This window comes from Dipodomys spectabilis, unplaced genomic scaffold (assembly GCF_019054845.1).
Source record: "Dipodomys spectabilis isolate Male_0828 unplaced genomic scaffold, ASM1905484v1 ptg000006l, whole genome shotgun sequence".
Lineage (NCBI taxonomy): Eukaryota > Metazoa > Chordata > Mammalia > Rodentia > Heteromyidae > Dipodomys > Dipodomys spectabilis.
This window is the reverse complement of record NW_024870683.1, coordinates 18,882,095-18,897,115: the sequence shown is the minus strand read 5'-3', so window position 1 is coordinate 18,897,115 and position 15,021 is coordinate 18,882,095. Positions and strand designations below refer to the sequence as shown.

Genomic DNA, 15,021 nt, shown 5'->3' with positions numbered 1-15,021 from the left:
CAGAAAACTGGAAGTGGCGCTGTGGTAGAATGCTCACCTTGAGCTGAAGAGCTGAGGGACAGAGTTTAGGCCCAGAGTTCAAGCCCCATGACCAACCAAAAAAAAAAAAAAAGTAGAATTGTATGATGATTCAGACATTACTACTTTCTAAAATAAAACATACCTCCAAACAAGACTACAATAGGGTTGTTCTGCACCTGACGGTGCAAATCTCAGTACCACACCTCTCTCCTTTTCAGCTCTAGATCTGCTGAGCTACTTTCTCCTCCCCCTTCAGGGCCAGCTCAGTGTCACCTTGACCACAGTCTTCCAGGTAGATTCTACTCTGCACTGCCCAAGCATTCCTCCCCTCCCCACCACGCCCCTCTCCTCCCCCCACAGTGGCCTAGACACTGTCAGGCTGGGTTGGATCCTCTGAGAGACAGAGGCCCCTGCTACACCTAGACTGGCTCTCTGTTTACCTGTTACCTCCACCCTGTGACTATCTTAACCAGATACTTGGCTTACAGCCATTAGGTACACCCCCAAAAGCAAGTCATTAAGGGTCTAATGGAGCTCAAGTTTATTAAATGGAAGGAGGTGGAAGGAATCCTGGCAGTCCTCAGACTGCAGCTGCGGGCAGATGGGAGGCTGTCTGGGACAGCCTCTTGTCTGAACCTCCCTGGAAAAGAGCCACTGGTAACAGGATAGGAGGGGCCCAAGGTCAGATTCAGGGCCTGGCCTCAGGAAACAGAGTGGCTCACTCTTGCTCTCAGGCTGTTAAACATTAACCCAAAGATGGCTACCGATCAGGCTGGTAGGGCCTTAGCTATCAAATGACTGCAGTCCAGTCCCTTCCTTTAATGAAAGCGAGAACTCATTTGTTACTTTTCCTCAGTCCTAAATTTTTTTTAAAGGTTCTGAAATCACCATGCCTGCCCTTCAGAATCAAAAGGGTCCTCTGGATGTCTTTGTTTCTTTCACATGATTTTTCTGAAACACCTGTTAAACCATTTAGATCACTTTACAGTAAAGGGAGTATGGTAATAAATACCCAACATCACTGCTCAAGTTTCTAATGTTGCAGAATTAATTAAGGGGAAAAGAAGGTTTTCTGGACCATTTCCTTCATAAGAGGAAATTTACCTCCTTGTGAGTCTCAGGGAGTGCTTATAAAGATTATCTCAAAAGGTAAGAATATACCTGTAGTCGGTAAATTACAGAGACAGTAGTGATTAAGTGTGGGAGCCCTTTCCACCCCCAGTGAATCACCTGTAATTCACCTTCCTCTCTGTTGTGTGGGTCATGATACTCTGTACCAGGAGGTGTGGAGCCAAAGTGAGGAGTCTTCACAGGCAGAGTCTGTGCCAGGAGCCTGGCTCTCAGTCTAATCTACCAGTCTGTAGAGTGGGAACTGCCGAGCTGCCTGCCAGGCAGTGGAAGCATTTGGAAAACAAATGCCCTGCAGGACCCGTATTGTTCCTGAGACAGAAGCTCCAGGACAGGGACTTTGGTGGAGAGACTTAGGAGCGGTATGGGTGTCTAGTAAAACAAGCCCAGAGATGAGAGAATCAGGAGTCCATTGATGGTCCAGGATCATGGTAGCTTACTCTGGCAGAGCAGAAGCTGGAACCCAGAGCCCTGGCAGAGATGTTCTTAAATCAAGGAATGGGTTATATTTCTTTCTGTTGTCTCAGCCCCCAAAATGTGAACGTTTTCAGATGTAGTAGCAGGAATACTTTTTAACTTAAGCATTTACTTTTATTATTTTTAGTGACAAATAAACATTCATTTTGCATAATTTGTTTTACATATATGTATATATGTGTGTGTGTGTGTATATATATAGTGTGTGTGTGTGTGTGTGAGTGTGTGTGTGCTGGTCTTGGGGCTTGAACTCAGGGCCAGAGTGCTGAATCTAAGCTGTCTTGAGCCACAGCTTCACTTCTGGCTTTTTGGTGGTTAATTAGAGATAAGAACTTTTCTACTCAGGCTGTCTTTGAGCTGCAATCTTCAGATCTTAGCCTCCTGAGTTGTTAGGATTACAGGCATGAGCCACCATCACCCATGTGAGTGTGAGTGTGAGTGTGTGTTTTTTGCCAATTCTGGGGCTTGAACTCAGGGCCTGGGCTCTGTCCCAAGCCTCTTTGGGCTCAAGGCTAGCATTCTACCACTGAAGTCACGGCACCACTTCCAGCTTTTTGTGAGTAGAGTCTTTCAAACTTTTTCTACCTTGACTAGTAGTTTTGAACCACAATCCTCAGATCTCAACCTCCTGAGTAGCTAGGATGACAGGCAAAAGCCACTGGCGCTTCACTGTGTTGTATAATTTTAAGGTGTAGACCATGACATTTTGGTACATATTTTATTCACTTATTCAGCACAAAATACTGTTCTTCTTTATAGTAGCACATTTTTTTAATGAAAAAGTTTCTTATTAATTTTCTGACCTCATTTTATCTAGACGCAAAGCCCAGGAAATCTGAATAGACTGAATAAAAGTACATTTTTTTTTTCTTCTGGTTTTCTAGAGGCGCTGGCAGTCCTGTGTGGTTACTATGCCCGATTTAACCTGAGGTGGCCTGTCCAGAGCCTTCCAGGCAGAGGGCTTTCAAGCTGGAAGGGCCTCAGAGGATGCTGGCTGGGAAACCCAGCTGAGGAAAAGGGAGTTGTGACTTCCCCAGGAGATTAGTGACAAATGAGAGATGTTCTGGAGTGGGAGTGGGGGTGTGTGGAATAGACAAGGTAGGAGTGCAAGTGTTTTTTTCTGTGTTTCCTTGAAGTAGAACTATGGCCAGGACTACTGGCAGTGAGGATTGGATTTCCCTGGCCCAGCTGCTGCTGGCTTCAGATCTCTTGGCCTGGGTAGGGGCTGGCGGGCTGGGCCACTTGTGAGATCCTAGCGTCTTGGCTGGGGTGCACTGTGATTAGCACATCTCCAACCCTTCAAAGTGACTTTAGCTGTTTTCTTTTCTGAAGGCTTCTACTGCTTTTGGCTGTAAAGGGGGTGGGGGCCGGTGCCTAAGACAGAAATATCAGAGACTGACACCCAAAAGGGTGTGTCTGCCTGAAAGCAAATATTAGCACAGTATTTTTATAAAGTTTATGCAACTTGCTTCATGTCCCTGTAGAGTAAATTTATTCCATCCTGTTTTCCAGTCTGTTGTGAGCCTGATGGAACTGTTTGGAGGGAAAAATGGAAAGAGTAGCTTAATTTTAGGTAGAAAGTGCTGAACTTTGAACATACTCTGTGTTTTGTTCATATTCTTTTATCTCCTAGTTCATGGTCTAATGGGCTATTTTTGTTTGTTGTTGTTGTTGTTTTTTATCCCAAGAATGAAGAAATCATTTAGAATTACTTCTCGTGCAAAAATCTATGTAAGGAAATCTAATTTTGAACAATGGTATGATGAGGAATGCCTTAGGTTCACAGATAAATCCCTCAGCCCTTTGGAAACAGAAGTCAGGATAGAATCTAGGCCCTGGAAACCCAAAGTTCTGCCCTGCCTCTGCCAGTGTCAACCTGCCCTGTAGCCTTCTCTGCATGGGTTTCCTGCTGTACCTCTGCCTTGTACCTCTAGTGACAGACAGCTCCCTACCTCCCATGTTTGTGTATCCTCAGTCAGAAGTTTTGGAGAAAGCGATTTCATCCATCTTCTACTTGATAAATCCTTGGGTCCAGAAAAGAAAAACCAGTCTAAAGACAGTAGCTAATTTGCATGTTTCCCTCCAGTGCTTAGAACAAGCTTTGAAAGCAAGGAAGCTCCCTTCTTTTTTATTCTTAAGGAAAGCAAGTCTCAGAGAGGGTCAGCAAGCTGAGGTTCCTCTCTCCACCAGGAAGTAGTGATGCTACTTCCTGGGTTCAGCCCGCCCCTGCCTAACTCTGAAGCCAGTGGCTTTCCCAGAGCCCCACACCCTATCCTAGTTCCTCTCTCCCTTCTGTGTGGCTGCTGTGGGCTGCCCCCCCCCCCAACTCTTCTTTCTGTGTGGCGCTCCCCCAGACTTCCCAAGAGCCTAGTCTTCCCCTCCCTGAGATTTTTCTAGGATTGCAGCTACTCCTCAGGCCCTGCTACTCAGCTTCTCTCCCTGCATTTGCTAAAGTTGAAGTGCACATCTGCTCCTGACCTTTGCATTTGAAGTTTGTGCTGCCTGGAATTCTCCTTCCTCCCACTCCCAGTTTCTGTTCCTCCCCTGTCCAACAAGATTCCCAAGAATTCATTCCCCTCCTCATCCCCACCAAGAAGGTCCCAGTCCCCTGATGTGCCTCTTGTGCCCTGGGCTCCAACTCCTCACCTCTGCCTTCTCTCCTCCTCCATCCCCTTCCCCCCCCCCCCCCATGCACTTCCTGGCTTAGCCAGGTGGTGAGTAAATGAATATTGAGCGAGTAAATGGCGCGGAACTCCTTTGGCAAGGTAGTAACAAAGGAGGCCAAGAGTGATTCTAAACAAGATCTACGGGTCCCTGAGCGCCTGGAGGCTGAGGCCGGAATTTGGCCAGTGGGGAACGGGTGTTGGCAGATGAAAGTTGCAGAAGGAGAAGGAGAAGGAAGTGGCCCCAGCCCTCTGTCTGTGAACTGGTGTTTGTCTTTCCCCTTCTTCCCAGGAGGTAGCAGGGTTGCTGACTCTAGGTTTCTGAGTCCTCTCAGATGGCACAGACCTGGGAAAGTTCAGCAATCACTGTTCAGTGACTACCTGGGCGAGGTTAGGTTTTTAAAAAGAGGTAGCCGAGTAAGAACCACACCACGCACGTGGTATTCAGGTAAGGGGTAGGTTTACTCATCATTCTGGCTGGCACCAGACCACGTTGGCACTCCAAGCGTCTGGGAAAGACCTGGGAAAGAGAGCGTCTGGGCCTGGGCTAGGCCTTATCTATGGTAGGGGCAGGGACAGGTGTGGCCACATCAAATCCAGATGTGACCTCAGTGGATGCAGATGTGACCTCTTCCAGGTGTGTCAGTTGCCTAGGTAATGCTGGTACTGGGTGGAGACTTAGCTGTGAGGAGGGTGGAGTCTGCTCGCCATCCAGGAGTGGACCTTACAGGTGAGACTGAATCACCGCCTTGGTCACTTTTCTCCTGGGCACTAAAAGCATCCTTGGGTCTTCTGAGATGTGCTTGTAGCAGGGGGGAGGCCTGTGACATTTGAGGGTGTGTGGTAGTATATGACACCATGGTAACACTTTACTGAATGTTAAATTTTGTCGGTGATGGGGCTTGAACTCAGGGCTTGGGCACCATCCCTGAGTTAAAGATAACTAAAGGCTAGCGACTCTACCACTTTGAGCCACAACTCCTCTTCTGTGTTTTTTTGTTTTTGTTTTTTGGTGGTTAATTGGACTTTCTGGCTTCATATTGCAACTTTCAGATCCTCAGCCTCCTGAGTAGCTAGGATTACAGGTGTGAGCCACCAATGCCCGGCTAAGAACAAGTCTTTTTTTTGTTGTTGTTGGTTGTGGGGCTTGAACTCTGGACCTGTGCACTGCCCGTCAGCGTTTCAGCTCATGGCTAGCACTCTACCACTTGAGCCACACCGCCACTTCTGGTTTTCCGGTGATTTATTGGAGATTAGAGTCTCATGGACTTTCCTGTCTGGGTTGGCTTTAAACTGCTATTCTCAGATCTCAGCCTCCTGAGTAGCTAGGATTACAGGCATGAGCCACTGGTGGCTGGCAGAACAAATCTTTTTTTTTTTTTTTTTTGCCGGTCGGGGCCTGAACTCTGGGCCTGGGCGCTGGCCCTCAGCTCTTCAGCTCAAGGCTAGCGCTCTACCACTGGAGCCACAGTGCCACTTCCGGCTTTTTCTGTTTATGTGGTGCTGAGGAATGGAACCCAGGGCCTCATGCTTGCAAGGCATGCACTCTACCGCTGAGCTACTTTCAGAACAAATCTTTTTAAGCAAGAGCCCAAGGCCTTCCTTTTTTTTTTTTTTTTTTTTTGTCAGTGGTGGGGCCTGAACTCTGGGCCTGAACGCTGTCCCTCAGCTCTAAAGCTCAAGGCTAGCAGCCTACCATTAGAGCCACAGTGTCACTTTCAGCTTTTTCTGCTTCTGTGGTGCTGAGGAATCGAACCCAGGGCCTTACGCATACAAGGCAAGCACTCTACCTCTGAGCCACCTTCCCAGCCCCAAGGGCTTCCTTAAGGTGGGCTCATTCTGTGTCTGCAGCTGAGAAATGAAGATCAGAGGATTAAGGTTAATAATTGTAAGATAATTTGAGTAGTAAGATGTACTGTTTTAGGTGACTTGTGTGCTTCATCCCATGTGGTATAGATCTAAGTGGTAAGTCTTCCAGACATATACTTTTAAAAAGTAAAATGTATTGAAAACATTTATAAAGGAATGCATAAAGTTTTATTTATTTTTATTTATTTATTTTTACTTTTTGGTGTGTGTGGGGTTGGTCCTAGGACTTGAACTTTGGGCCTGAGCATTGTCCTTGAATTTTTTTATTGAGAGCTAATAATGCTCTACCACTTAAACCACAGCTCCACATCTGGCTTTTTGGTGGTTAATTGGAGGTAAGAAAATTACACTTTTTAAGACATTTAACCAGAAAATGGGAGATCTCTAATATGTCTCAGTGGACCCCAAAACCTTTTACTGAAGTCAGAGTAAAAATATCATTTAAAATTAATTTTTTTGGTGCAGCAAGGTGGAATACACCTTTCATCTCAGTTACTCAAGAGGCACAGGCAGTAGGATCTTGAGTTGGGAGGTGGCTGTCTCAAAAACAAAACAGAAATAAAAGGTCTGGAGGCATGACTTATGTGGCAGAGTGCTTTCCTAGCATGTATGACTAAACATAGTTTAATCCTCAGTAACACAAAAAACATTGAGTTTTTGATGCATAAACTTAGGACAATTATTAATTTGTTGGCTTTAGCATTAAATTAGCAATATATTTTCATATTCTTAATAGGTATTTTTAATTTGGGAAGTATTCCATAGTGATTTTTTTTACTTTGAAATTAACTTTATTTATTTATTTATTTTTTTGGGGTCCAGTCACGGGGCCTGAACTCTGGGCCTGGGCGCTGGCCCTCAGCTCTTCAGCTCAAGGCTAGCGCTCTACCACTTGAGCCACAGCGCCGCTTCCGGCTTTTTTTCTTTTTGCATATGTGGTGCTGAAGAATCGAAGCCAGGGCCTCATGCATGCAAGGCAAGTGCTCTACCACTGAGCCACCTTCCTAGCCCCTGAAAGTTAACTTTAAAAGTAAGTACATTTATCTTTGTGAAGAAATTAAGAAAGCCAAAAAAGGGAGGGAAGACAGCAGAATGTAGCATTGATCTATTTACAAAAGGTGTGAAGGGTTTTTTTTGTTTATTTGTTTTGTTTTTTTGTCGGCCACAGGGATTGGTAGCATCTGCTTGGAGTTTTGAGAATAAAGATAAGGGCTCTGTATCATGTGGTCAGTAACTTTGTTATAATTTAATTTAGTTAGTGAAATAGTGGATTTGGAAGTGTTTTCCTAGATGTGTATGTGTTTCACAAATAATAAGTAAAAGCAGTGATTTATAATTAGTAGGGCTGAATTTCACTAACAACAGTTGCCAAGCCTAATTAAATCACAAAGATTAAGCCTGGCAAGGGTGGGAGGCTGAGACCTGAAGATATCAGTTAGAAGCCAGTCTGAGCACCTGGGGACTCTTATCTCTAATTAACCATCAACAAGCCACAAGTAGAACTGTGGCTCAAGTGGTAGAGTGTTAGCCTTGAACACAAAAGCTCAGGGACAGAGCCCAGGCTCTGAGTTCAAGCACCAGAGCCAGCCCAAGAAGAAACAAACAAAAATCACCAAGGGTATTTTGTGTACCAGTACTGTGGGTGGTGGTTTTGTAACTTGGGCATCTTAAATGGTCAAGAATTGGTATCTGAGAGGTGGCCTCATTACATAATAGCAACAACCCATAGAACCCCTTTTTATTTCCTTCTCTATTTTCACTACAATGCTAATCCCATCACTGACATATAGACTGGAAAATCTGTTACTCCATCAGCACTGATTTAGGAAGCATAGATTCCATACTGCTCAGCCATGGAGATGCTTTGTGGCTCTGGGAAGTAACAGTAATATAGATAGGCCAGAACATTGGCTGGGAAGGCACTGACTCAGCCAAGATCCCAGCTATACGCATAAGCACAGGTGGTCAAAACCAGATGAAACTGAAGATTGTCTAGTTGAGAGTGATCCTGTGTGGCATCATTGCATGTGTAGGTTGCTTGTTCAGTGGCATCTTCTACATGATGATAAAATAAGGCACCAGCCTAGTGTGCTTGTGTATGGAAAGAAGAAATAGAAGACCATGGGAACAAAGTGAAAATTTTTAATATGGACTGTATATAATTAGACAAGTGTTTTATCAATGTTTAATTCCTTCTGTGCAATAGTTGTACTGTGGTTCTGAAATGGCTTTATTCATGGGAGACACATGCTAAAATATCTGGAAGCAAAGGTGTATTTATTAAATGCATAACAAATGGTTCAGAGAAAACCATGGGCTCTGTGTGTGTGTGTGTGTGTGTGTGTGTATGTGTGTGTGTGTGTGTGTGTGTGTGTGTACAGTGTGTACAGGTGAGAGGAAGACAGAAAAAATATGTGGCAAATATGAATGGACCAACTTTTCTATAAATTACATATATATGAATATATAAACATACATCTACACAGTATATATATTAATGTATGTTTGTTTTCGAGTGCAGTATTCTGGGCCCTTAATGAACCAAAACCCCAATGTATGGTGCCTAAGAAACTACATTTTACAAGTCCTCCGATGAGTTCCATGCAAATTAGTTTTCTTGAAGTGATTGGTTTAAAATCTCATTTTGACCACTTTTTAAACAGTAACAATCATTAGACACACATTCTTACAGACTGAGTTCATCTTTCTCAGTGCTTAATAAATGATAAATCAGGCAGCAGAAATGGGAGCCAACCTTAGTCAGGTTCAGACAGTGTTTAGAGACCATGGCTCATGTTTTCCATAAAGTAGTGAATGAATGGCGCATGTGCTTATTAGGGACCTGCTTGTTTTTCCCCCAGACCCCAAGTTGGTCAAAAACTTGTTTACAGTGAAAAGGATGAGAGACAGAGAGAGAGAATCCTGGTTCTGTTTTAGCAGGCAAATCATAAAGCATTTATTTTCAATACATTAAATATTGATGTTTGATGGAAATTGCAACTGATTTGGTGAGTCACTGGCTTGCGTAGCTAATGGCACACGTTCTTCTCTGTGTTAGACCAGTCCCTCTCCAGAACAATCATCTTGGGACAGAGAGAGAAAGGAGAAGGAGAGGGAGAGAGACACAGGGCAAGCTCGTGCATTCTTGAGTTTACTAGGGAAGAAGAGTTAGGGAAATGAAATCTTGCTACAGAATTAGAGAGAGAGTTTCCTGAATCAATATGGTGAACTGCAAGTGATGGATGATAGGATCAGCAGAGCTTGTTTCCCTTGGAAGTCACAGGGTTGAAGGTGAAGTGGTACCACTAGGTGGCAGCATTGTCCAGGGTCAAATGAGTGCTATGGGACTCGGGTGAATTGCTGTAACAGCTACTCATGGTTCATTTATACAGGTTACTCACAAGTCAGGTGTGTATAAATTGAGACTGCTTCCATATCCTTTTTTTTTTAATTATTGAAATTTGCATTCGTGGGCTGAGAAGGTGGCTCAGTGGTAGAGTGCTTGCCTTGCATGCATGAGGCCCTGGGTTCAATTCCTCAGCACCACATAAGCAGAAAAAAACTGGAAGTAGCACTATGGCTCAAGTGGTAGAGCCCTAGCCTTGAGCTGAAGAGCTGAGGGACAGCACTCAGGCCCCACGACCGACAAAAAAAGAAAAAAAGAAAAAGAAATTTGCATTCCTGAGTTAGAGGTCTAAGTTCTTTGTTTTTAAAAGCAAAGGATAGAATAATTAATATTTTGTTTTAAAAGAATCCAAAAGGAGCTGGATTGGCTTTCTCACCGGGTACTCTGTTCTCTCTGCCTTCTTTCTGCCTGTGGTTTGTGACTGAAAGAACAAAGTTCTGGAGATAGCAAAAGATCTTTCAGCAATGAAGTAACAGCTTAACTTCTCATTTAGCCCTGCTCCAGGGCAGCTACAGAGGAACAGGCACAGAGAGACTGTAGTGGCCTGAAGATATCATGTGCCACTTGCCTAGCATATGGCAGTTTATGCCAACTGGCTCCTCCTTCTAGTTCCGTTGAGTTTAGAGCAACTCAGAGAATATCACATTTGCAGTCATGACTGTTATTAATTAACTGTAGCAAGCCAGCTTCATTTAAATGAATGAACCTTAAGAAACAAAATATTTACCTTTAGGGTAATTGCCACCAGGATAGCAGTAAAAAAGATCTAGAATCTGTAGTCAGCACCTAATGGTATCTGTAGCTTAGCCGTTGGTAAATGCTTTTGATTGAGCACCTACTGTGTGTGCCTTGCACTGTGCTAAGCATAGTGTCTGTGTCTGTGTCTCCTGATAGTCACTGTACTGCCTGTTGGATGCACAGGGAGATGTCGCCTCTTTTTGTCATAGTTTTCTGTAGATAATCTTTGATTAAAAACAGTGTTCACCGAAGGACCTCCACTACTAGTATTCAGACTGTTCTAAAAGCTCAAGCTATTGAATCTTAAGCCTTGTACAGAGGCTGGGCTTCCATGTTGTAAATGGCACCAGCCAAGGCTGTGATCATCTGTGGTCACTGAGGCCAGTGTGTTCCTGTTTGGGTTGTAGCTTTGTTTAGAATTAAGAGGCTTATAAAGGAAGCCATAGAAACCCTGAGTTCCCTGATTGCTGTGGTACAGGAAACAAGGCTACTAGCCAACTTCCATTGTCCTGACCAGATTGTTTGAGATATGCCTTTTAAGACAGTTTGTTTGAGATATGACTTTAAGAAAATTAGGAAGCACTTGATGTGGTAGTTCAAAGCAGGCATCCTCTTATCAAGGTTTGCTTTAGGAACAATTGTAGGAAGGACACTTCCACACCTCTCCTAAGATACCTTCTTATGACCTTGCCCTTCGGGTCAGAGCCCTTTATGTGATAATCAGAGGTGACTTACTGATCTCACTGGGGTGCTGCAACTGAACTGGGAAGGAGGAATCATTAGCCATGGTTAAGTTCATCAGGGCCATACTTCCTATACTGGTATAGTTGAAGGGCTGCTCAGGTGAGGAGCTGTGCCCGTGATTGGTACACACCAGCCCATGTGGGTTTTGTGTGCAGCTTCTGTTTGAAAGCCCTGTTGGTTTTCTTAGCCCGGTGAAGGCGTGACGATCTCTGTGTCATCTGCCTGGCTCTTTCTCAGGTGCCCATAGTACATAACTGTGATTTCCCTGGAGGCTCTGTTCCAGGTTAGACCATCCTGACAGTCTGAGAGTCCTTGTAACGCACTCTGCCACGCTTTAACTACCACCCTTCCTTAGATGGCCCCCACAGGAAATGTCACCCTGCACCCAGCCCAGGATGCTGAGTGACCCCATCGCATGGGACCAGCATAGGCAACATTTTTTTTTGGGGGGGGGGGTCCGGTCGTGGGGCCTGAACTCTGGGCCTGAGCGCTGCCCCTCAGCTCTTCAGCTCAAGGCTAGCACTCTACCACCTGAGCAACAGCGCCACTTCCAGCTTTTTTCTTTTTGCTTGTGTGGTGCTGAGGAATCGAACCCACAGCCTTAGGCATGCAAGGCAAGTACTCTATCACTGAGCCACCTTCCCAGCTGCAACATTTTTGAAAGATGTTCCCCAGGTGACTGCAAGTGCCTGTCCCATTCAGACTGTGCTAGTAATGATTTTATTGTATCTTTTAAAAAAAATTAGAAGACACCTGAGATTCTTGGACAAGAGCTAAGCAGCAAAATTGACATTTCCAATTTCGTGTGGGTTAAGGCATTCTGGAATACATTTGTTGTCTTGATAACTTTTTGTATTACTCAGAAAATGCATCCTTGGCTCTGATGACATTTTTATTGAAAAGGGCAAGGAGGAGGTGGTGGGGTGGGTGGAATTTTATATGTGAGTGTGTATGTATGTGTGTGTGATTGTGTGTGTGTGTGATTGTGTGTGTGTGCATGTGTGTTTGCTTGCACTGCCAGTCCTGGAAGGGCATTTTTTTTATTTCTTTAAAGATTATTTGAGATTTCCTATACCTGTACATGGAAAGATGGGGGGTTTCTTAGAGCTCCTTAGATAAGAGACCGGGTGCCCAGGGCTGTCTTTATGGTTGTACCTTGTACAAAGCTTTCATCTTCACTTGGTCTGTAATATTTTCTGTTCATATTCTTTTATCCCCTTTCATTGTCTGGTGGGTCATTTTTGCTCCCCCCTCCCCCGAAGGAGGTATTCCTTTAGAATTGTCTTCCACGTGAAGTCTAGGTAAGGAAAACCAATTTTTTAACAATGGCATAGTGAGGAATATCTGTGTGCGCAGATTTATCCTGATGCTGAGATCTGATGCTCAGGCCAGCATGGTCCTCACCCCTCCACAGCTGAGTCACTATCTCCTGCTGCTGAGCCCAGGCCTGTCTCTGCGGAGGCCCTGCCCTGCCATTGAGGACTGCCTTTCCAGCTATGGGCATCTCACAACTCACAGGGTTGGACTCTGGGTCAGCAGCTTGGGCATCACCTGGGAGATAGAGATAAGAAGCTCAGGCCCCTCCCAGCCCTGCTGGCACCAGAGTCCCATGTTGATCATCAGCAAGTGCTCTGTGTGCACAGGGCAGCATGGGAAGTTCTGGTCCATGGGGCATGTCCACTCACTCTCACGCCCATCCCAGCCTTCCCCCGTGCCTGTCCGGTGTACTGCTGCTGTTCTAGACTATAAATCTAAATACCTCTCACCAGGTCCTGCCTCCCAATGGCACCACCCAGGATAACAAAAGGAGCAGTCTCTGTGGATCCTCCATCACCCAATGCAAAGCAGAGCAGATTTACATACAGAGAAATGGACCGATTATGAGTGTAGTGCTTTATGAATTTTTCTCCAAGCGACTACAAAGTGTCATTAGCACCCACACAAGAGAACAGAAGTATCTTGAGATTGGGAGGATAATAGCCTCATGGCAGCCTGGGAAGAAATTCATGATCTCATCCAACTGGTAGCTAGTCTTAGTGGTGCATGCTTGTCATGCCAGCTATGAGAAGCATAGATAGGAAGTGGTCCAGGTAGTTTATGCAAAAAGCCAGACTCTGTGCAAAAAAGAAAAAAAAAGATTAGAGGCATGGCTGAAGTGGTAAAGTGACTGAATAGCAAGTGTGAGGCCTCAGTTCAAACCCCACTACTACCTTTAAAAAGCCCTTGGAAGTTTCCATGACTCTTCCTAAATTGCCTTACTCAAAAGACAACGGCTTGGGTGTTCTCTATCAGGATTGATTAGTTTTGCCTATTCCTAACTTTATGTGAGTGGAGTCATGAGATAGGTCATCTATTGTGTCTGGCTTCTTTTGCTCAGAGTAACGTTCCAGAAATTCATGTTGCATATAGCTGTAGTTCATGTCATGTCTTCCTTTGCTGTAGAGAAAGGTGCACATGATTATGCTGTAGTTTATCTACTCTGGCTGATGGTAGTTAGTGCCTTTGCTAGGTTGGGTATATTATGAATAGTTTTGTATCTATCTTTTGTGATGAAATGTACTTTTTTCTGTTGGGAACATGCCTAGAGATGAGATTCTTGTCCCAGAATCTGTGTATATACAGACTGACTTTCTCTTCAGCAGAGCAGGGAGTGAGATGTTACATGCCTTCCATGGTTGCCAGTCTTCAGTTATAGCACTTCTGGTGGGCAGGTGGGACTTGTCTTCGTGGCTTTACTTGGCATTTCTTTGACAGGTGATCTGGTCAGGTACCTATTCGTACCATTTTCTACTGGGTTGGCTGTTTTCTCGTTGAATTGTGAGAGCACTTCATTTAGTCTTTGTAGGTCTGCATATTACAAATAACCTAAGAGCTGCTCCTTTTGCTCTTTTAAATGTCTTTTAATAAGTAGAAGTCCTAAATTCTAATATGATCCAATTTATCAATAAGCCTTTTCATATTTTAAGTTGTGTTTCTGCCATGTTTAGTTTTGTAAAACCAGAGGGGTAGACCTAATCCAATATAAACTTCATTAAAAAAAATTAGAGTCTGAGAAACTAGAAGACATGAGAAAACGTAGACCAGGGAGACAATAAGCATGCCCTGTAATGCTGTGGGTGTATTATTACTGAGCAATGCATTTTGCTTGGAGCTTCTTAGAAGTCAGACCGGAAAGGAAAGCATGGATTGTCTTTCAGCCCTAGGAGGGTATCAGACCCCACAGGTGTGAAGGGCTTGGCCAGGCCACAGGGCACAGTTACAGGTGATTTGAATCTAAAAGCACTAACAGGCATGTTTTCTGTTGCAGGTTACTCAACGATAGTTATGACCTCCCGGTTACGTGCGTTGGGTGGAAGAATTAATAACATACGTGCCTCCGAATTACCCAAAGAGAAAACCCGATCTGAAGTCATCTGCAGCATTCGCTTTTTAGATGGCTTGGTGCAAACCTTTAAGGTTAATGTAAGTTCTCCGTGTGTATTCCGACATGGGTTTCACTTGCAAGGTGAAATTTTAAAACTTTTTTTTTTAAAGGAAAGCATGAGATTTCAGGTCTTGAATGTCAAAACTAGACTTGAAATAGCCCTAAAACCTTGCGTTCATCTCTCCATCCCTTAGGGATGTGAACTGGGTGGTTCTGGGGAGTGCGGGCAGAGTTGCTGCTTCTAAGAGCTCCTTCCCCATCGCTTCTGGAGGTAGAGTGCTCCTCAGATTCTGCGCCCTTTGTGCAAACTTCACCAAGAACCCATGTCATGTGATATCTTAACAACAGTTACTGTAATTGGCTTGCCATTAACCATTCACTGTGAAGGCAGGAAGGCTGTCCTGGCACAGGGCTGGGCATGCACCCCAAGCTTGTTAAAGCATCACAACTCTCTTCCCCCCCTCCCCCGTCTTCCTCTCTACCCACAAGGTTACCTTCAGCTGACCCCAGGGCACAAAGGAGCTTGATACAGGCATCATCAGAATACATGA

General features: G+C 44.6%; 1 protein-coding gene across 1 annotated transcript in view; it reads left to right on the top strand.

Annotated features, from left to right (window-relative positions):
* Ptpn3 (protein tyrosine phosphatase non-receptor type 3) overlaps positions 1-15,021 on the top strand; it is a 105,699-nt gene that overhangs the window by 15,767 nt on the left and 74,911 nt on the right. Inside the window, exon 2 of the mRNA XM_042697644.1 lies at positions 14,354-14,508. Within this exon, the coding sequence (XP_042553578.1) occupies positions 14,371-14,508 (138 nt within the window). The 5' untranslated portion in view covers positions 14,354-14,370. The remainder of the gene's footprint in view (positions 1-14,353; positions 14,509-15,021) is intronic.